Consider the following 22,327-nt stretch of genomic DNA (forward strand, 5'->3'; position numbering starts at 1 on the left):
CAGTCTAACTTTTTCATATTCTGTAAATAGTGAAAATTTAAATGTGCTAATCTACTATGTCATAAATGAGGAGAATCAATAACGTAAGCGTAAGACATAATAATATTATTGATACTCGGTTGATAGATGCTATCATTGGTGTAACCTTTTCCCAAAAATAGCCCATTCTTCGACAGGATAACCTTGTCGGACTCAAACAAAACCCAAAATCCCTTTTACAAAGCAAATCAACAGAAACCAAATTTCTCCTAATTTCGGGTATAAATAATACATTAAGAAGGGAAATCTTCTTTCGAGAAGTAAAATCTAAAATGACTGTGCTTTTTCCAGCAACCTTTGCAAGAGCTTTATTTGCCATCTCAACATCTTGAAGATGCACTTCAACAGTCTCTTTAAAGTGCTTGAACATTGATCGATCCTTGCATATGCGCACGGTTGCACCAAAATCGACTCGCCAAGTAGATTCAACAGTGGTAGAATTGACTTCAGAAATCATGGCCACAGAATCATGAATTTTCTCAGAAATTTTCATGTTCAAAAACTTGGTTGAAATCATGGCCACGTAGTTCTCTTCAACCATGTTTATATTTGCCTTCACTATTGAAATGTTCTTCTCCTTGAATGTGCTCTTGCAATGTCCGCACTTCTTTGCATAGTGACCCTCTTTGCCACAAACAAAGCAGCAACCATTTTTCTTCTTCTGTGGCTTCTTAAAATTCTGCCCTTTCTTGCGTTTTAAGTTCTAGTAGGTTTTGGATTGAAATCCATTTCCCTCCATAGAATTCACTTTGATATCATACAAACCAGATTTATCATGTAAACGCGACTCTTCCTCAATATGAAGATGTTTATGAATTTGATCCAAAGTGATGTCCTCAAATTTTTGCAGCATACTTTTTCCATAATTTTTCCAACTTGGAGGTAATTTTGCAATAATTGCTCCAACTTGAAAAGATTCTAGAATATCTATCTTGAGAGCACGAATTTTATTGGTCAGTACTTGCGGTTCGTGCACTTGCTCCAACAAGAGTTTAGTATCAACGAACTTGAAGTCAAAATACTTAGTAATCAGATATTTGTTCATACCTTGCTCCTCCGCTTTATACTTGAAGTCAAGTGCATTCCATATTTCTCTAGTACTTGCAGTTCATGCTCTTGCTTCAACAAATGGTTTAGTATCAATGAACTTGAAGTTAAAGTACTTAGTAATAATATATTTGTTCATACCTTGCTGCTCCGCTTTATACTTGAAGTCGAGTGTATTCCATATTTCTCTAGTAGACTTCATCTCGGTGAACCCGCTTTATACTTGAAGTCGAGTGCATTCCATATTTCTCTAATAGACTTCATCTCAATGAACAAGTCATAGAGACGATCGGATAACGTGTTCGGTATATGGACTCAGCAAAGCAATTCGTCCTCTTCATGTTTCTTCCTCTCCTTGTTGACCCTCTTAACATCTTCTACACTAGGCTCTCCTCCTTCAGTGGTAGGCGCCGGATCCTCTACAAGCATTAAATTGGGGTCGAGGATAAATAAAATCTTCTAATAATTGCACACCCGCACGTAGTTATAGTGGTGTATAGCCCACTTTCCCATTTCTTTCTTTAAAAGACTATATTAGCCTTCTAATTAATAAAGTCAATTGCTCTTTACCTTTCATCATATATGGGATGCAAAAAAGGAAATATTTTGTTTGTTTTTAAACAAATTTCAACAGCACCAGGTTCTGTCGTCGTCATATTATTTCCACCACATTTTCCCTTTACATCCACATGCTCCCAGATTTCTCCTTGAGCTCCTTTCCTAACTTCATTTAGAGTAAGCATAATTTTCTTCGTTGGACCAGGAGCAGAAATACCCATTTTCAAAAGATCTTGTGGAGTCAAGACAGTGTCAATCACATCAAAGTAAGGAGGAGCCGAAGGTTTGACAGGAATACCATCGTCGCAGCACCAGATAATCTCCGGTTGTATCGTTTCTTAGCTCATGTAAATCCTTGCAAGCCTCGACTTTGTCGGAGCATAGTATGAAGAGTAGCATGTTGTTTATTACATCCATCAAGACAAGGAGACAGTCATCTAAGTTTTATAAGAAGCTATCGCTTAAAATCCCGAAAGATCACTGCCAAAAAGTGTACCTCTTCTGTGAGGCACTGCAAGCTGTCCCTATCAATCTTCTCCCCTATCAAAAGCTTCTTCGTACCTCTCTAAACCGAGTCTACGTAACCATCCAAGCACCGGAGAGATATCGACAGCTAGCTGGGGAAACCTAACAGGTGACCGACAGCTTCCCGTGGACGAGGCGAAGGTGCCCCACCGGCACCGGGAAATAGAACCTGCAGGAATATCTCAGGCTCAGGTAGTTCCTGGCTTTCATTCCCATACATGTATGGACAGGAAAAACGCTAAAATAGATCCATGTTTCGTTTACATAAAGGAAACGGCAAGAGTTATAGTAAACCGGCACGTCAAAACGAAAACGATCGCTTGAACCAGTAGAGATGATTTGCATTTCAGTTTCGATGAAATCCGTGTATCTGGATCCTCTATTCATTGGTGGAGAACAGAAGATAGAAGTATGAGGAGAGCTCATCTTTCCATCTGTCAACTTGTAAAGCTAGCAACCGGAGAGATGACGCGCCAGAACAGAGAATATGAACGCAAACAATTCGATGGCTCCATATGGGTTTGCCAGCCATTTCTCATTAGCCGTGGCTGAGGTGCCAACATGGTGTCCGGATATCATCTTATTGAGCTGAAATTATTGATAAAACAACGACTCTAGTTTTGCAATGCCCTTATTTCTTTAAATGAATTCAGAGAGAATTTTCGCATGGCATTGGCGTATGTGCGTCCAATTCACCTGCACCGTTAGATGGTGCGGCACTTGAAAAGAGCCTCTATCCATCTAATGGTGCATGCGAGTTGGACCAGTCTATCTTCTTCCTCGATTGGAAAAATGACGCAAATAGTCCCTGGATTTTAGCTCAATATGTAATGTGGTCTATAAACTTTTAATTTGTTCAATATAGTCTCTGAACTTTAGCTCGATGTGCAATATGATCTCTAAACTTTTGACTTGTTCAATATAATCCCTGAACTTTTAGTATATATTCAATTTAGTCCCTAAAATATTGATTATTGTTCCCGATCTTGAATTAATGGATGCACTACATTGAATATTTTCATATGGTTGAGAGATTCTATTGAACATGTAGCAAAAATTTAGGAACCACATTGAACAAACTAAAAGTTCAGGGATCATATTGAATATTAAACTAAAGTTCAAGGATCATATTAAATAAATTTAAAATTCAAAGATCGTAATGTATATTAAATCAAAATATAGAGATTATTTATTTCATTATCCCTCCTTGATTTTAAAGCCCAAGTCCCGTCCACTTGTTACTTTGCAGCCTTAAACGCTCCACGCCCTCCACCCCCGCAAACCAACCAACCCCCCTAATCAAACAAAGAAGCCTCCCGGGAACTGCAGATTCTCGGACTTCACTCGTTGACCAACCTCCGAATGGAAGCGAGCTCGATCGCGCTCTGCGAAGTCCACCATCTCGCGCCGAAGCGCGGTTTGTGGGCAATCAGCCCTAGTTTCAACCGGAGTCGATGTCGATCGCCGAGGCAGGGCTCACTCAAGCTAGGACCGCGGAGAAGCTCCAATGTCATCGCTCTCAGCTCGGCTTCCGTGGGCGATTCTTACGCTTCTTCAACGCTCGACAGGAGAGAGGCGGAAAGCGACAAGACGGCTTCATCCGCATCTTCTTCCTCCTCTGCGAGTCCCAGTCCCGTTTACGTGCCTACGCCGCCGAATCGGGAGTCACGAACTCCTCACAGCGGGTAAATCGTGCGACGCTAGGGTTGTGTCTTTTGTTGTTGCATTTCGTGGTCAAAGTTGTAGTTGGAGTGTAAGGTACTTGTTTGTGCTGGAGGGGATCACGGTAAAATCTAACTGAGGTTTGTTTCTGCTTTTGGTTGAACTAGCATCTGGCGGTCCTAGATATCAAAATATGCGTTTGCTTCCTGAAGCTCAAATGTTTGATAATCAGAGAGCGTCTCTTTCTGTCGTAGAGCCTCCAGTGTATTGGTTTTCAGGATTCTCGTGAATGATTTGAATACTTCATAAGCATTACATTATTGATATGTAATTTGATGAACCTGCCAGTTATTGAATTAGGTACCATTTTGATGGAAGTACTCGGAGATTTTTTGAGGGATGGTACTTTAAAGTGTCTATTCCTGAGAGGAGACAGAACTTCTGCTTCATGTACTCTGTGGAAAATCCTGCATTTCCCAAGAAGCAGAGTGCTTTGGAAGTGGCGCAGTATGGACCTCGATATACTGGAGTTGGTGCGCAAATTCTTGGTGCTGATGACAAGTATATTTGCCAGTTCTCTGAGGAATCTGCCAACTTTTGGGGAAGTATGTCTTTGATGTTTCATACAGTAATTCTTGATGTGAAGTATGTGTAAATTGTGTGCGCTCACCCATCGAAAGCAGTAGTGTTGCTGTCAACTTTGTTAAGATCTGTCTTTAGCGTATATGCTCTTAAAATAGAGACATCTTATACTCAATAAAGAGTGGATTTCTTTTTTTGGGGGGTCAAAAAGAGTGGAAATTGGCAAGGTAGTAAACTGTGCCTTTTCCAACTACTAGATGGGGAGCTATTTAAACTCGCAACACGGTTTTTGGATGAGTAATAGAGGGACTTACCATAGGAAACTACCTTGGCCTGTTTCTTTGTGATAACCCATAATTCACCTAGGTTGAGCCCTTTGGACCTGCTCTTAGCCTGTAAACTGGCTAGGATCTCCTGCTCACTTGACACAGAGACAAACCCCATTCGCAATAACATGTAAGGAGCACTCTGCTTGAACTGGCTGAGAGTTTCTAATAGTGAACAAAGCATGTGAATACTGGAGAAAAAGGAATCGCACTTTGGACCTTTGCTGTTACTTCAATGGCGGTCCTATGCTTGGCCTTTCCATCTAGGAAGGCAAAGATGATGATTTTAAGTTTTTTCTTTCTTTAAATTTGGATTTTCTGTATCTCACACATGGTCTGCTTGCACTGTCATTTATTATATCGCGCTATCTTCTTTGAACCATTGCTGTTATTTCTATTCTGTTATATTTCAAGTCTATTCTACTTCTCTAATTGGGATTGTCTTATTTTTTTGGGTTGAGTTGATTATCTTCTTCACTCTTCAGGCAATGATGTCATGTGTCATACAAACTGTTTTCTAATGGCTTGCTTTCAATGCTTAGGTAGGCGTGAGCTTATATTGGGGAATACTTTTATGGCTGAAAAAGATTTGAAGCCTCTGAACAAGGAGGTTCCTCCTCAGGTACTCTTCTGTCATCGGGGTTCATTGATTCTGCAGAACTTCTATCATTTGTGATTTATTCTTGCTTTGAGGTTTCATGAGAAGTTAATAGAGGACATCGGGACTTTCTTTGTTAATTAGTTTTCTTTTTCTCCAATTTAGTTGAAGGCTGAATTTTCATATTTGCCATTTTACTATGACATTTTAGTCTTGCAATATTTCTGATATAGGAGGTTCTTGCGAAGGCACTGTTGTTCGATGAAATTCCTTGAGTTTGCAAAGATTTAGTTAATTTTGTTTACACTCTCTTAGTTTGTTGTGACAATTGAAAACAGGACGCTGCAAGTAGATTTTTCGGTCTTCATCTTTCTTTTACCTTTTCTCTTTTTGAGTATTTCTTTCACTTTTGTTCTTAATTTGATTATAAGGCCACTTATAGATACCACCAAAAGAAACAAGACTGTGAAAAGAAAAAAGAAAATGAATGTCAAGCGAAACCATCTCTTATCTTTGCCCCTTCCCTCTATTCCTCTAGTATTGTCTTCTTCTAGCTTCCCTCTTACTGGCTCTGATGAGTGACGATCCTAGAGAAAAATGCTGGTGAAAAGTTGAGTGAAATGGATGTCTTCATAATGCGTGGGGCATTTAATATTTTTTGCTTTACACAGGAATTTAATAGAAGGGTGGCAGAAGGGTTTCAAGTCAGCCCACTTTGGCATCAAGGTTTCATACGTGATGATGGCAGGTTGTCATTCTGCTTTTCCAATGCTTTTTGTGTTGATGTTTACTGGTTTAAATCTAGCTGCTTGTTGAATCGTCCATCAAGCATAAGACGCAAGACCCTCAGATTGCGTGAAATGCAATTTACATTTCCGGAGTTCCAAAACAGAAGTCCCATGAGCTTTTGATCATTCTGGCTACATTGATATAGAGTGATTGCTATAGCTATCTGTGAGGGACGGAGGAATTATAGAATGATCAGAGGAAATGGCTAGCCTGTGGTTGAAGCAGTTTTTGTACTATTACATGTTCTATATAGCAATTTGTTCTCTACTTATTTCGCTGGTATCTTTCTATGTCTCAATCAACATAAGTCTATTGTTCAAAAACAAAAAGAAAGGTTAGGGATTAAATCTGCTAGATAGTACTTTAGTCTTGACGATGGCTGTTCCTTATTAGTTTCACTGTTTGCCTAATATCTGTCTTTCTCACAGGACCTAGATTCTAATGACAGGTCAAACTATGTAGAAACTGTCAAAACTGCACGTTGGGAGTATAGTACCCGCCCTGTCTATGGATGGGGCAATGTTGGATCACAGCAGAAGTCTACTGCGGGTTGGTTAGCAGCTTTTCCTGTATTCGAACCTCATTGGCAAATTTGCATGGCAGGCGGGCTATCAACTGGTTAGAATCTAGTCTTTTACCTTTTAAAGTTGTTTTGTTTGATAGATTTGCAGGCGGGCTATCAACTGGTTAGAATCTAGTCTTTTACCTTTTAAAGTTGTTTTGTTTGATAGATTGGCAGGCGGGTTATCAACCCATTCTCTTGATGTTGTTTTTTGTTGTTCTAATGAATGTTTAAACTCAAGATTCATTCTAATGTTTTTCTGTTTGTACTGACTGAATCAGAAGTCGTGTTTTGTGGCTACAGTCCTTAATTCAGGACTAACGAATCTATTATTTCAACAGTGAGGGTTACCATGTTAAACTTTTGTCAGAAAGGAACAGGCCTTATAAGTACCTTGACTACGAATCTGATTCAAGTGCCATTACTTTTCTGATAGGCATATGCTAAGTTGTAGGAGCAGTATTCAGTAACAGAATCAGCAAGTTTAGAAAGAGTTTTACGTTCTGTTGTTCTGATAAAACACAATTTCGTAATTTAATCACGGTGATTGATCCTTGAAGTAGAAGGATCAATAACTATGTTAGAGAAGAGCTTCTAGAAACTTAATGATGGAAAGTGATATGGATGTGATTATCATGCTGTCCTTATTCTCGGTTTATTTTGATGTTTTTTAAGTTTTTCATGATGTTGAGGCAGTTCCTTGTCATAAAAACATGAACCCTCCCTTGGTTATTAGGGGGATATATGATAATATGAAGGGTTGGACAATCTTTTGACTCTGCATAATGTGATGCTTTATCCTTATGACGTTCTTCCTTTTGTTGCACTATAAATTGTAACCAACTATAGCAATCAAATAGTTCTCTTTTTCGCATATACTATTTTATTTTTCATGTAGTAGTGTTGGAATGGTAGATTCATTTGTGTTAGGGTACTCTGTCCTTGACTACCCCTAGCTCATAAACATGTCATAAAACTGAGCTCTTAATCTGATTTGGCAATGAGTTATTTAGCATGTGTTTGGAATTTGTTCAGTATCCTGGTTCTGGGTCGTGGGTTTCACTTACATTTTCCTTTGAACCTTACGTTTTGTATTTGTAGGTTGGATAGAATGGGAAGGAGAAAGATTTGAGTTCCAAGATGCGCCTTCTTATTCAGAAAAAAATTGGGGTGGGGCCTTCCCAAGGAAGTGGTTTTGGGTAAGTATTGCATATCATCCTTTTGACTGGAGCCAAAAAGAGAGGAGAGGTCAGCTCATTTAGTTGATTACTACTTCTGTCTCCGTAGCATAGATGGACGATGTGGGTAAGTTAGGCTTAGGCTGTATTTTCCTAATCATGGAACTGGTTTGGGAGTGTCCCTCTTTTCTTATGAAGTTTACAGCTGCAAGGAATACAAGATGTAGAGACGATATCTGCTGGCAATTGTATGTCGATAAATAGCACTGTAGAAATTCTCTTGTTGATCAAACTCACTTCATCATTGAGCTAATTGCGAAATGGGTCTTAATTAACTAATATTGTCAGCTTCTAAATAGGGGCCTTCCATCTTAGGCTTTGACTAGATGCTGCTTCTTATCGTGCAACTGAAGTGATGTCGTCATGTGGTCTAGTTTTAATTTGGGGCTTCTTTTATTGGCCTCTTAATACAGATTCAATGTAACGTCTTTGAAGGGGCAAGTGGTGAAGTTGCTCTGACAGCTGCTGGTGGTTTGAGGCAGCTACCTGGACTAACCGAGACATTTGAAAATGCTGCGCTGGTACTTTTCCCCCGCGATTTGAAATCTGTTTAAATGTCGGTATGGTTAACCAGACAAAAAGAAAAAAAAAAGAGAGTAAGAATCACTGACTAGAATGAAAATAACAAAGAACAGCAGTCTTGGGAAAATGGCCCTGATTAATATTTTACTATGATGGCCTTTTAGTTTGCAAAAGATCAGGGGATGACAGTAGCAATGAACCCATGGTAATAGCGTATTTCATCCCTCAGATTCTATTTTCACTAGAGCTTTCTTGGATCTACACATAGGAGAGTTGGGATGGTGATGAGGAAAATCTGGTTTTATCAATTCCCATTTTCTTTCAACCAAAAAGAAAAAAAGAAAATTTCCATTTTCTTGTTTAGAGTGTTGTCCCACAATATGTTTTTGGATATGGGTTTTATTAGGTGGTTAACTTCACATTGATAGATCTCTTCTCATGAATTCATGATGTATCATCCCTCTTTCTCCTGTTGCAGATTGGAGTTCACTACGATGGGATTTTCTATGAATTTGTGCCTTGGAATGGTGTTGTCAACTGGGAAGTTGCTCCATGGGGCTCCTGGTACATGGAAGCAGAAAATGAGACTCACAAGGTAAATGTAGCTTCCTGTTCTAGCTTAAACAATTGTATGGAGTCTTTTGCCCCAACCATGACTAGGCCACTTAAGAGGGCCAAATGTATGTTGAAGGCTGTTATAGTTGTCATCTTGTGTAAAGTCCTAAACTTTATGCATAAATTTGTTTGTATCGTCCGGCGGCACAAGGCTGTATGCATCTGCATATTTCGTGAATTGGCTTTAGACCTTCTCGGGAAGAACAAATTATCTGATTGGGATCAGTAAAGTGAAGTGAGGAGAATTTGTTGATTGTTTGCAGGCTGTATTGGAGGCAACAACGAAAGATCCTGGTACGACATTGCGTGCTCCAACTGCAGAGGCTGGCCTTGCTCCGGCTTGTAAGGATTCTTGTTTTGGTGATCTAAAGCTGCAGATATGGGAACGGAGATACGATGGGAGTAAGGGAAAGGTGTGTTCGATAGTGTGGACTAATCATTCTCAACTGTAATAGCAACAGTGTTAACATTTTACTTTGTGCTAGGAGATGAAATTGCATCGCTAACTGATTCTAGAACCTCCTTTCATTTGAAAGTCTCCAACAGCCATAGTAATGGACAGTTACCTGCAAGTTTTGCATCTCTGCAAATTTTCCTGTTTAACCAAAAAATTTATGGTAAGCGGCATAAGTTAGTCCTTGCATTACAGTACGGAAATGATAAAAAGTAAATCCTCTTGTATTAGTTAAGTATTTTATCCAAGTACTGTGTCTGGCAATCTAAGAGTTAGCAGGGGGCTGTCATCTCTCCCATTTGAGGGCCTCGCTGTCGGAAAAAATAAGAGCTGTGAACACATGTACTCTTGGCAATAACTGTGGGTGGAGTCCTTGTTATAGATAAGACCAATTTGGTAATGTGAAGAGCATTGAAACCCCACTGGAAAATGACATTTGTCAGAGTTCAGTGTCCGCTAGAAAAGTAAGTTATGCCAAAAGCTGGGGAAAATGAATCCAGCAATGACTTCAATTAAAACCATTGGTCTGTATGGTTATACTGATCATTCCTATATCTCCTTGAATAAAATTCATTATGTCAACTTTGGGCATTCCGGCTCTCAATCCTGTATTATACTTTTTTTTTTCGTTCTAAGTCTGAAGATATGATCTGCAGATGATCTTGGACGTGACAAGCAATATGGCGGCTGTGGAAATCGGAGGAGGGCCGTGGTTCAACACTTGGAAAGGCAAGACCTCCACACCGGAGCTTCTCAGTCGTGCTTTAAGCGTTCCAGTTGATGTGGATGGGCTTTTCGGTTTGGCTCCGTTCCTCAAACCCCCTGGTCTATAGTTGATAGCACCTCTTCACTTTGTGTTGAGCAAATTGAACAATGAATGCCATTGAGGTTCGCAGGAAGAGCTGTTAAGAAACTTTTCGCTTTTATAGAGAGCACTTTCTCAAATGTAGAAGGACAGGTTGAGATTAATGACGATCTATAAGCAATACTTCTCTAGATTTTCCCTTCATTGTTGTCTCGGAGCACCATCTCACTGTCATAAAACACCGAGATTGTCCAGAGATTATTTTGCCACGGATGATTAACTCAACACCGTCGGGAGATTGTTGCGCAGCACCGGAGAAGATGAATCAGTCCTGGGGGAGAGGGTGGGGCCCCAAGACGGATCAGATCTGTGGCTGGTTCTAGTGGTCCACAAAAAGGACAACAACATGATGGAGGCATTTTCGCATCTTGCATGTTGGAATTCGAAGCTTGATATCTGCTCCTGCTCGGAGGACCATGCTCGCGGCTCCAGACCTTTGGTCCCGATTCAAGCTTGTATTGCTGGGTACGCCACGACGGCCACATCCTATTCATCTGCTGGAGACGTGAATCTAGCAGTGGGGCGAATCGATCGGAATTGATCGCACGGGAGACGAGAAGGCCCCAAGATTCCTTTGAGTACAAAGCTTGAAGGAAGCTTTTCGAGCATATAAAGATAATAGTTCCGTGGTTTAATCTGCGAACGTTGTGGACTCCTCCTTCGGAACAATCAAATATAACCTGCTGACATAAACACTTGATATAAGTCAAAATGATTTATCAGACTTATCTTATAGTTCGTTTCGACCACAAAAAAAAAAAAAAAAAAAAATCTTATACTTCGTAGCTCCAACGTCTGCTCAAACCTATGTCGAATTGGTTCTGGAAATGTAAAAAAGATGTGAGTACGCAATTCACTTTCCATCCCTGGCCACTTCCGAGAACTGCGGCCAGCTTTGCAAACTCTGAGACAACAACCGTTTTATTTCACTATTTCTATTCCAAACGTAGTTCTAGGACATGTTTGAAATATAAATCTGTTTGGTAATACAATTTCATTTTTCTATTTCTGAAACAAAAATTTGTTTTAAAAATAGATTTGGAACAGAAATGATAAGCTAAAATTTTCAGCTTTTCTCGCTTTCGAACATAAATTATAAATAAGAATTCTTCTCATAACTCACTCCCTCTCTCTTGCGTTCCCGTAGCTGGTTGCCGATTTGCCGTCCGTCGGTCGTCAATCACCCACAACCCTAGAAATGTTATATTATAATCAAACAAGTTTTGCTCTCGGGAACAGAAATTCTGTGTCATCATAAAACACATTTTTCTATTTCAGATACGGAATCGGTATCTTCCACACCCTAAATATTTATCTGATCTAGGTTTTCCAATCGATTTTCTCTACCAGGATTTACCTCTTCAAGGGCATGCATGGGTCTCAAAATCTCTCTGATTGTGCCGACTAGTTATATACAAACGCTAGATTGTATTATCTTTTTCGAGAAAGTACTTGAAAACGATGTCACGGTCGAGCTTCAGTCTTTCTTACGATTTCCGTCGTGTTTTCCTTCATCTTTGGTCGGATGAAACTTTCTTGTAGGTAAGTTACAAGAATGAACATTACCCGTATTTATCTACAGTTGGGTTTGCGTGTAGTTGATGTTCATAACATGTAACTCACAAATCATAAGCATGGTCTTCGACGAGGAATGGAGCAAAATACAAGCACAAAAAATGAATCGTTTGAAAAACATTTCACTACCAATGATTGTTTGTATTGCTTGAAATAATTAGTCACTGATTTTTTTTGAATTATAACATTTTCTTGGATGATTACTTTTTGTTCGCACGTTCATTTTCTGTAAGTGATACAAATAATCGTTTCAAGAAAATATTTCCGAAATCATTATTTTTTTCGTGGAACAGCAAACACACCCTACAATTGCTTCTCTTTACTCACTTCATGTATGTTCATTTTTCAAACGGCACTACTTTATAACCTCAGATCAAAGTTTCTCATACAACTGCATAATTTGAACTCGCTCTCCCTTTCTTTTCTTCTTCTCATGAATCCTTCATCGGATTGCCCTATTCACCAAAGCACGAAACACGTTCACACGGGATAAACTGGCAAAAATTTCATTATTTCGCCAAAAACACTTCAAAAGACTCGCAGAGCTCACAAGAAAGAAGAATGGAAAAGCTCAGCAACCACCAGACAGCAAGCTGTACGATGTGAAGCCCCAACGCTCCCATTTACGTAGCTGCCGATGATTCACGGGCTTACTTTCGGACAATCTCGGACGAATCTCGTGAAACCTACTGCCAAAAGTCATAACAAAAAGCATATTCTCCTGCATATTTCTTGGGTTGGTTCTACGTGGCCATCGCATTGGTACGTTTACGTTTTTTCTGTTAGGATAAGGTGTACAATCATGACAGAATAAAGAGTTAAAAAGCGACAAAGAAAGAGCAAGACATAAAGACTTATCCTCATTTACTATTAAATGAGAGTTACATCCAGTAGAGGATTCCAATATAAGTGATGCATCTCGCCTCTTTGTCACAATTCTCACTTGCAAGAGATAGATTATACATATAATGATAGTTATTCATGGATTCAAATTCAAATTACCAATAAAAATACGGATTCAAACTATAAAAGCCCATTGGCGATGAGAAGTTTGACTCACATTCCCAACACGGTCATCACCTCATCAGCTAAATCTCAAGTCCATCGATATTTGTTCTCACCTCCTGATCTTCCTTTCCCTCATGTAGTTGATGAGTTCAGAGACACTGCATCCAATTACACGTCCAGCATTATCTGATCCACATAAAAAGACAGTTCGCCTATGTTCTATAGATATCTCAAGTTGCTGAATTCTCAGTTTTAATCCATTATCTCCGCCTGTTCTCTTCCTCCAAGAACTTAAGAAGTCAACACAGAGAAGCAAAAATGGGGGTTGCTCCTTGGCTGGTTCTCTGTGTTACGGTAATCGTGGCGAGCAATGCACGGGATGCGGATGGCGCATTACCGGCTGCAACCCTAGAAGTGGTAGCAGAAGCTAATGCGAATGGCCCTTACACCGGCATCGTCATTCCTAACCTTTATGAGATGGGCCCGTTTCTTGGCTCGTCCAGCTACCACGCTACTGGAATCATAGATTTCGCAGGTAACGGCGGTACTATGTCTCGACTTACTGAGTTTCCTAGATAAAAATGAAAAATGCTTTCTTGGTCGGACATGGTTGACATGGGCTCTGTGTACCAATATGAATGTGTGGATCAGTCAGTCACCTCGTAAGCTTCGATGGAGCAACGTTAGACATATCAAGATTTCGATAAAGCTCTTTGACTAAAATCAAATTAATAGTAAAGTTGCACTAAACACTTTAGTTTTCGGGTAGCACTTTGCATACCATTAGTTAACTATCGACTCTTAAGGACTTGTGGGAAAAAGTAGACATCGCCGCAAAATTTTTGGCCATGTTTGACCACAAAAAGTTCCACTGAAACTGCACAAAACAACGAAGGAGAGGAGCAAAGAGATGTCGATTGACAACGAAAGTGTAAAAACCAATGCAATTCGATACAAAGTGCCGATTATTTCACGGGCATGAAATGTGAGTTTTCTTAACAACGTATAGTCTTTTACTTAAACCCTAATATCTCTCTACGCCTCGACGGACGCCAAGGGAGAAGATTTCGATTCGGGATGGTCGAAGAGAGGAAAGTCATACTGGTCATGACCGGATTGAGCTTGGTACGTATCCCGCTACTCTAATTTCAATTTCCTCTGATCTTTCTTATGATTTAATGCCCATTTCGTAAAATGTTCGAAATACCATTCGACAGCCACTTAATCTGGTTGCGACTAACGCGCTCATGCGTCGCGATGTTGAGGGAAAGTACGTATGAATTTGGTGCAGATAAACGCAGCCATCACTACACAGCTTCTGCTGAGTTTCTTCGATGTGGAGGGAGTGGTTCATTATGGAATTGCTGGGTACGCGAACCCTGCTTTGGGTATTGGAGACGTCGTTATTCCCCAATAATGGGCCCATACCGGTCTTTGGAATTGGCAGGTTTTTTGACTTATCATCGACCCAGGTTTTAGTTTTATTTCAAAGACGACGATTTGACTTTATTCTGACTTTGAAATTGTCGGGGAAAACTCTAGAATCTGATGCCAAAACTTATGTATGACGTTTATTTTATTGTCAAAAGTTTCAAAACGATCACTTAAACGCCAATTTTTTTTTAAAAATCTTCACTTCAGTGCCAACTCCTATTTGAGCCGACGTGGCTCGACGGAAATCCGATGTGGTATATTTTTATTAATATTTGAGCCGACGTAGCTTGTAGAGTAGGTACTGAAGTGAGTGTTTTTCAAAAAATTTGATTTGAGCTGACGTAGCTTCCCGGAATAGGTACCGAAGTGAGCGTTTTAAAAAAAATTAATATTTAAGTGATCATTTTGAAAATTTTGACAATAAAGTGATCGTTTTTAAAAAAAATTGGCACTAAAGCGAGCGTCGTACACAAGTTTTGGTACTTGTAGTGTGCTTAAATCCTATAAAATGCTTGAGTGACTGTCATTAATCTCTCGTAAGATTGACAGCTTGTTTTGGGTCGCAGCAAAATGAATAATAAATAATTAAAAATTATTGTGTGGTCCACTCATTCAAGAATTTGTGGTTCACAACATACTGTTATTTTCACAGTTATAGTAAGAAAAAACTACTATGCCAGTATAGGTAAAAAAGGCAGCACATTCTAGCATGCTCTTTGGTACATTCTAGGAAAACAATAGTAAGAGGTCGGCTTTCATACCATGCACGTAGCTGGAAAATTGTCCAAGTAATCAAAAATCTATTGTACGGCGGCCAATTTATCATCTAAAACCTTTTGATAATTTAACTAATTCAATCATAAATATTTTTACAATTTTCCAATATAGTCTATTCGATCAATTATGGTAGGATAGCACTAGCTTGGACGATTTTTGCAAACTTTTTTTTATTTCCTACATTTTTTATTTTCTTTCCTTGTTTTTTCCCCTTCTTGCCCATGGCCAGTCTCGACAATGGCTAGCGACTGGCCACATGTGAAAAAGAAAATCAAACAAAAAACAAAAAGAGAAATGAATAAAAGAAAAGAAAAAAAAGAAGAAACTCTGAAAGTTAAATAATCCATTTCAAAAGTCATGCGCGCACATTTGACGCTAATTGGACCACCATCTTAGCGATTTTCCTTTTCAAACTTGGCTGCAAGGAATAGATTGGGAAATTGTTCAAATGTTTAGGATCAAATTGGCTAAATTCCAAAGTTTAAAACTGAATTGATCGCCGTACAATAAGTTTAGGACTCTTTGAACAATTTTCTCCACACAGAGTATAGATCTCCTATCAAAGTAACATAAACATACAAACTTTACATTATTAGTGAACATCGAAATACAAAGACAAGTACATCAAATCGATGACATTTCAAGATAGCCGGTTCACGGAAGGAAAAAACAAATAAACAAACTTTTCAACATGTTTTCCATAGTGATCGGTTCTACTCTATCATCCATAGGACGACTAGCATAGTACGGCACGAAATTTGTGTTTCTTTTTATGACTTGGACATGTCTAAATATTTCATCGTCCTCCCTATCAAAAGATGGATATAGGTTATGCCGTCATCCACGCCGATTAGATGAATACAATGGCGTGTGCACGTAGAGATATGGGCAGGGTCCAGAAGGCAAGCTTGCGTTGGAATCAAACGGAGGCTACACGAGAGAGATTGGCTACTTGAAGTTTGAAAATTACGCCATAAACGTGACGGGTTGGCCTTCAGCCGACAATCTCTTGAACAACATTTGGTACCAACCGGAGGAAGTGTTTCCAGCCGCTGGAGCCCCTGAGGAAAGACAGCACGAGTTCTGGGTCCCTGTCGAATCCACCTACTTTGCACTGGCCAAGAGGCTTGAGGTACTGTTTGACCAAACAAACAAAAAAAGAGGCTTCAGGTACTCGATTTCTTGTTAGGGTTTAGTGTCATATCTACATCTGTTGAGGAAACTTTACCATAATTGATTTATAAAGTTGAATATATGGTGAATCTCGGGAAAAAAAGTGGAGAAAAGTGTCAGAAAAGTCGTAATCCTATAATATCGGTGCCTATTCAGTCATAAATTTTTTAATTGGACTAATTTAGTCCTAAACTTTTTGCATTTATGCCAATTCAATTCATATGGTTAATTTTGGCCAGAAATAACTTACGTGGATGTCGGTCTTTCTATGTGGCACAAGAAAAAGTTTCGGATTAAAATGGTTCAAGAGATACACTTATGACTGAATTGATATTCGTGCAGTAGGTTTAAGACTTTTTTGTTGCTTTTCCCGAAAAAAGTGTGCCGGGACCACTAAAGTTTTGGGAAGAGTTTTACTCAACCAAAAGAAACTTAGATGAGTTCCGTAGATGGAAAGACATTATTTACATTGAAAGTAAGTACATGACTTCAGCAAAAATAAAGGATCATTGTAATAAAGGATCAAAGCCACGAGGGTCTGGTTATTCGAAATGCTTTACTCACAATTAACTTTGCTTGAATTATACACGGAATATTCATAGATTTGACTTTACTCATATCATGTTTGAGTTTGGACTCAAAGTCAAGAACCAGAGGTAACTAAGAGAAGATGGTGTTTAACTTTGGCTCCGTTTGTTTTGCGGAGATTGAACGATTTGAAAAATAATTCCTTAAAATGATGGCTTGTATTAGTTATAGAAATTAAGGACCGAAAAATATTCTCATCATCCACGGAAAGATGCACACACAAATCATTCTCAATAATAAAAAATATTTTTCATCGACTAATTATTTCATGCTAGATCATCTTTACGAAAATATTTTCCGAATCTTTTATTTTCCGCAAGACAAACGGAATCTTTATCCAAATCTTAATATAAACAACATTTCCTTAGTTTTATTGAGGGAAAAAAAAAGGAACATTTCATCATTCACGCTGAATCCATGAAAAAAGAGAGTGAGATCTTACGTTATTTTGACATTGTCGATGAGTTTGTTTAAACTTTTCAGCTACGTATTACTGGATTTGAAATCTTCTTCTTCTTATATATTTTATTTTATAGATTTGTGGTTAGAACTTACTTAACAACTAGGCAGGCTAAATGGAAGTCGTGGCCCTAGCTAGGGCTCGCTTCAATCATAGAGCATGAGATTAGGTCAGAACATTTTTGACGGGCTAGGCCAATTTAATTGGAGATGCGTGGCCTAATTTACGGTGCAAAAGTCCCAAAGGCAGTTGATCAAGTCCTTTTAGGAAGGAACTCATGAACGTACTTGCAGCGATATTAACCACCATCCACCAATACCGCAACATTGCGAAATGTTGCATGCTAGATAGTTTATAATTTCTGCTATGAATCGCAATATTTTGATCATCAACCTATAGTAATCTCAACAATATCTAACCAGTTGTCTTGATTATTCATGACTTAAAGTTATCCCGCAATACACGATAATCGATACATGTATCAAATATTTGGATCATGCAAAATTCATGTGGCAAGGCCCGATCCATCAACAGTTCACCCGCTTTAAAGATTTATTTAAAAATATCAAATTGATAAATGATTATATTGACTGCCCTTAATTTAGTGTAAGATTAACAGTTTATTTTGGGCTAAAAAAAATAACTAGAAATTTTCATGTGATCCACTTCTTCAAGAATTGTGACACATAATACGTTGTTATTGTCACAGTCACGCAAATATTGTTATAGTAGTAATGCTATTTCAAATTCACATGAATCAATACTCAAAGTCAATCACAAATTTTATAGTGCCCACGGCCCGTAATTTTAGAAAATTGCAAGGTTGCAACTGTTAGCTGCTTATTTTCTTAAGCGCCCCCCCCCCAAAAAAAAAAAAAAAGATAGAAGAAAATTTATTGGTCGGCAGTAGAAGTGCAACAACCCCATATGGGTCCATAATCAATATCCTACCAACCAAATTTCTTCAATTTATGTAGGGAATCTTCTGCAGTTTTGCAGGTGCGACTGACAAATCAAACTCTAGTTTGATGTCTCGTGAATAATATGCCCCTGTCTAGACACTGGTATCGATGGTGTAACTGGTTGTTGTTAGAAGTTTGGAGGAAAATGCTAGAAGCACTTTACAGGTTCAATGTCTAATTCGGATTGATTAAGTGGTAGATGGATTATCTTCCTCACTCTTGAATTATCTAGTGATTCATGCATATCTCTTTAAGCTACTTTCGTAAGCAAGGAGTTATACATCGAATGTTTGGAAGAGGCAAAATTCAAGTGGTAAGCCCCAATAGTTCACCCTTTTTTTTAAGGATTTGCATGACTTATTACTCAAATTCACATGAATTGATGCTCCAAGTCAATTATAACTTTGTTGGCCTAACACCCTAAAAAATCTTCAATTTTAGCGCTTGTCCCAATTCTACTTTTTATCTCCTAAAAAAAAATCTTCAACTTTCCATCCAAGCCCAATTCTACACTATATATTTTTTTTGTTCCATAAAAAAATCTCAACTACAGGTTTTGTCTTAATTCTACCATGAACTTTTTTTTTTGTCCTACAAAAACTCCAAACTTTAGGTTTTGTCTCAATTTTACCGTCCAGTCTCAATTTCACTTTAAAATATTTGCGATATCATAAAAACCCACAAACTTTTTCTTGAGTAAAAAATCTGCCCCTATTAACCCTCCGTCTAGGCCTCGTTGACAACCGAGGAATGGAGAACTCTCAAACACGAGCTATTTGAGCATCTTCAGTTCGAGCTCCCCGGTTGTGGGAGATGAAACATTCCCAAGCACGAGAGATCGAAAACTAAGTGCAAAATCACTACGGACAATTTTGACGGAGGGTTAATGGAGGCAAAGACAAAAACAATTAGAGTAAACTTGAAACTGAACCTAAAAGAGATTTTTTTATGAGACAAAAAAAATTTAGGGTAGAATTAGTGCTAGACTTAAAGTTGAGGGTTCGCTATAAATCAAAAAAATAGTCAGGGTAGAATTAAGACTCACTACAAAAAAAAGAGGATTTAGCGACGAATTTTGCCACGAAAAATTCGGCAAAATTCGTCGCTAAATGACTTTTATGACGAATTTTGCCACGAACAAAAATTCGTGGCTAATCCGGCGTCGCAAAATTTAGCGACGAAATTTCAAAATTTCGTCGCTAAAGTCGTCACTAAAATTTGGCGACGAAAAGTGTGTTTCGTCGCTAAATTTAGCGACGAAAATTCCATTTCATCGCTAAAATTTAGCGACGAAAATATATTTCGTCGCTAAAGTCGTCACTAAAATTTAGCGACGAAAAGTGTGTTTCGTCACTAAATTTAGCGACGAAAATTCCATTTCGTCGCTAAAATTTAGCGACGAAAAGTGTTTTTCGTCGCTAAATTTTGCGACGCCGAATTAGCCACGAATTTTTTTTTTGTGGCAAAATTCGTCGCAAAAAGTCAATTAGTGACGAATTTTGCCAAATTTTTTGTGGGAAAATTAGCGACGAAATCAACTTTTCGTCGCTAAATTTGATTCGACGATTTTTTTTTCCACGAATATTATTCAGGGATAAATTTGGCAACGAAATTTGTTCAACCATGAATTTTGCGACGATCGGGCATGGGACGAATTTTGCATCGAACTTTTATATTTTGTGATCGTATAATAAAATAATTTCTTTTAATTTTCAATTTTAAATCTAATTAAAAACAAATTTAATTTCTAGAATTTGTATTTAACATTGATAAAGCAAGATCTAAATATTATAATAATATGCAAACAAAATGCATTCATCTACCATTCACTGGAAGAGAGAGTTTTCTGAAAAAATAAAATATCATTCATCTATCATTCACTTAACATAGATTCTTAAGTACCGCAACAACGCCATCTCTAACAGACAAGTGCAGCGAGTTGGGGTAGCCTCTTTAGGTGTGGTACTGTTACTGCAGCCCCCATTTGAAGACACTTCAATTGAGGATGCGCATTTTCCAGTTGGAGAAGAAATCCCTTGTGGCAGCGTTTTCGGAACCGATGATTTATTTGGTGTACACGGCAAAGGCTGATTGAACAACCTCTTAATGATACTGGACCCTTGAACCATTGAACCACTGATCACACTTTTCTGGCTTAAGCTCTGCACTAACCCGGAAAGGTTAGCATTTCCTTGATCTAAGTTTGTGCTGCCCTGACAGTTTAAGAGACATATCAATAAAGCATTCAAGAGCAGAGGCAGTGCAAACTAATAGCTGCTACAAATAAGAGTGTGTGCTCCAGACGTATACGCAAAGAAACTTAGAAGTAAAACCAGCAGCACTAAAAGGCTCTTTTTTTCTGCTTGATAACTATAAAAAAACCTTTAGCCTCATAACAGCATCAACAGCCAACTGGGCAAACTGTTCCTTATCTTGAGATAATATTTTGGAACTCAAAGTAGTCTTTGCAATCTTCATCAAGTCAAACGTAAATTTCTCTGCATCACCCAAGATAATTGTGAATTAGTCATAAAAGTTACAAAAGGCACAAATGTTGAACAGATGAACAAGCAAATGAGAAAGGTCGTTGGATTTAGCAGCTAAAAAACAACTGTACCTACATATATATCTCATCAGTGAGAATTTTACCACACCCAAGGATACTCGACAATAAAACGCTCATGATGGAAACACTAGTTATCCAAATGTTGGAAGCAAACCACAGGCAATGGTCAAGAAGAATACCTGCATCGTCTTTGTTATCCATTGCCCTCTGTAATGGAACATCACATGCACATTCAGCTACCATTCGATATCCTACAGAGATGAAGCACTTAAGATGACTTCGACCTTCAGATATCAGCATCAAGTGAAAGGTGGTAGAGATCAAGGACAAAATAAGATAGCTCAGAGGAAAAAAGCCCTCTACATTCTACTGCAATGATAACCCTATCTATAACAGCACCCATACACCATTTTGACGTGTGATTTATCCTGAGGACCAACATTCCTCTATACTGAGCATGAATGGAACCACCTATCATCAGCATCCACTTAGACAATTTATCTATCACAAAACCTTTACCCAACAAGTGATCCAGTGTCATCCAGCTTTCATCAAGCATGCCTGAGGGAAAGATCTTTCAATTGGACATAATGTGTTGAGCACTCTATCAATGCATAAACTTCAAGAACTGGAAGAACAAATTTTACTACAATAGAAGAAGGTTTACAAGACGAACCAAAAGAATATTGAAAATAATCGAGGATCACAAGAGGAATAATGGTCAAATCTCATAGGAAAGGTCCTGGGTCACAGATACCAATATTCACCTCTCAAACTCAGTGGAAAATATTGAAAAAAGCTTAGCTACCATGGAATAGAAATGCATAACGAATTGAATGATTCAAAGGAAACAAGAATGGAAGATAAGGATTTCCACAAAAAAGTATAGAATCCACAGGAAACTCAAAAGGATCCCAAATAAAGAACACAAGCACAAACCAGAAATTATCGTCATTGGGTGTATCTTTGCATTGACCAGCTTCTCTGCCTCACGTAGAAGTTCTCCAGCCAAAACAATAACCGATGTAGTCCCATCGTCAACTTCATCATCTTGAACTTTAGAGATTTCTGACTCACATATTAAGAGTTTTGCCAAGACAGATACTGACATCGGTAAGCAAGCAATAAAAAGTCTTCCCTATCTACGTGAGGCATACAGCTCTACAGGTTTCCTATAACTTAACTTGATTCTTTTATAAGTAGTATACTTAGAATCAAAATCATTAATTTTCCTTATCCCCTAGAGTTGCTTTCGGGAAAATCTTCTAGTGCCAGAAAAACATGCAACTATCAATAATGAGAAATTTTTGTAGTATAAAAGCACTTATATCATATGAATGATACCAACAAGGACTTTAGCAGCCGGATTGTCAATATGAAGAGATATTAAGATGGTGGCACC

The 22,327-nt window shown here is 38.4% G+C and overlaps 1 protein-coding gene, 2 long non-coding RNA genes and 1 pseudogene across 3 annotated transcripts; 2 read left to right on the forward strand and 2 right to left on the reverse strand.

Annotated features, from left to right (window-relative positions):
• The first annotated feature begins 3,503 nt into the window (after positions 1 to 3,503).
• Positions 3,504 to 10,521, forward strand: LOC115750080 (tocopherol cyclase, chloroplastic). The gene is made up of 10 exons (XM_030687230.2): positions 3,504 to 3,854; positions 4,192 to 4,436; positions 5,282 to 5,361; positions 6,009 to 6,085; positions 6,575 to 6,744; positions 7,790 to 7,887; positions 8,340 to 8,447; positions 8,927 to 9,043; positions 9,327 to 9,476; positions 10,174 to 10,521. Exons 1-10 carry the CDS (start codon positions 3,532 to 3,534, stop codon positions 10,348 to 10,350), a joined length of 1,545 nt encoding a protein of 514 aa, XP_030543090.1. The 5' UTR covers positions 3,504 to 3,531; the 3' UTR covers positions 10,351 to 10,521.
• On the reverse strand, positions 3,852 to 8,263 carry LOC125314629. Its single transcript, XR_007198101.1, has 3 exons — positions 8,250 to 8,263; positions 7,497 to 7,499; positions 3,852 to 3,982 (listed from the first exon to the last, which is right to left on the reverse strand). It is a non-coding gene; the product is annotated as an uncharacterized LOC125314629 (long non-coding RNA).
• Positions 10,522 to 13,215: 2,694 nt separating the features above from the next.
• Positions 13,216 to 16,700, forward strand: LOC115750068 (annotated as a pseudogene).
• Positions 16,701 to 20,555: 3,855 nt separating this feature from the next.
• Positions 20,556 to 21,149, reverse strand: LOC115750114. The gene is made up of 3 exons (XR_004016443.2): positions 21,105 to 21,149; positions 20,742 to 20,857; positions 20,556 to 20,572 (listed from the first exon to the last, which is right to left on the reverse strand). It is a non-coding gene; the product is annotated as an uncharacterized LOC115750114 (long non-coding RNA).
• Positions 21,150 to 22,327: the final 1,178 nt, after the last annotated feature.

The sequence above is a fragment of the Rhodamnia argentea genome, chromosome 4, assembly GCF_020921035.1.
Source record: "Rhodamnia argentea isolate NSW1041297 chromosome 4, ASM2092103v1, whole genome shotgun sequence".
Classification (NCBI taxonomy): domain Eukaryota; kingdom Viridiplantae; phylum Streptophyta; class Magnoliopsida; order Myrtales; family Myrtaceae; genus Rhodamnia; species Rhodamnia argentea.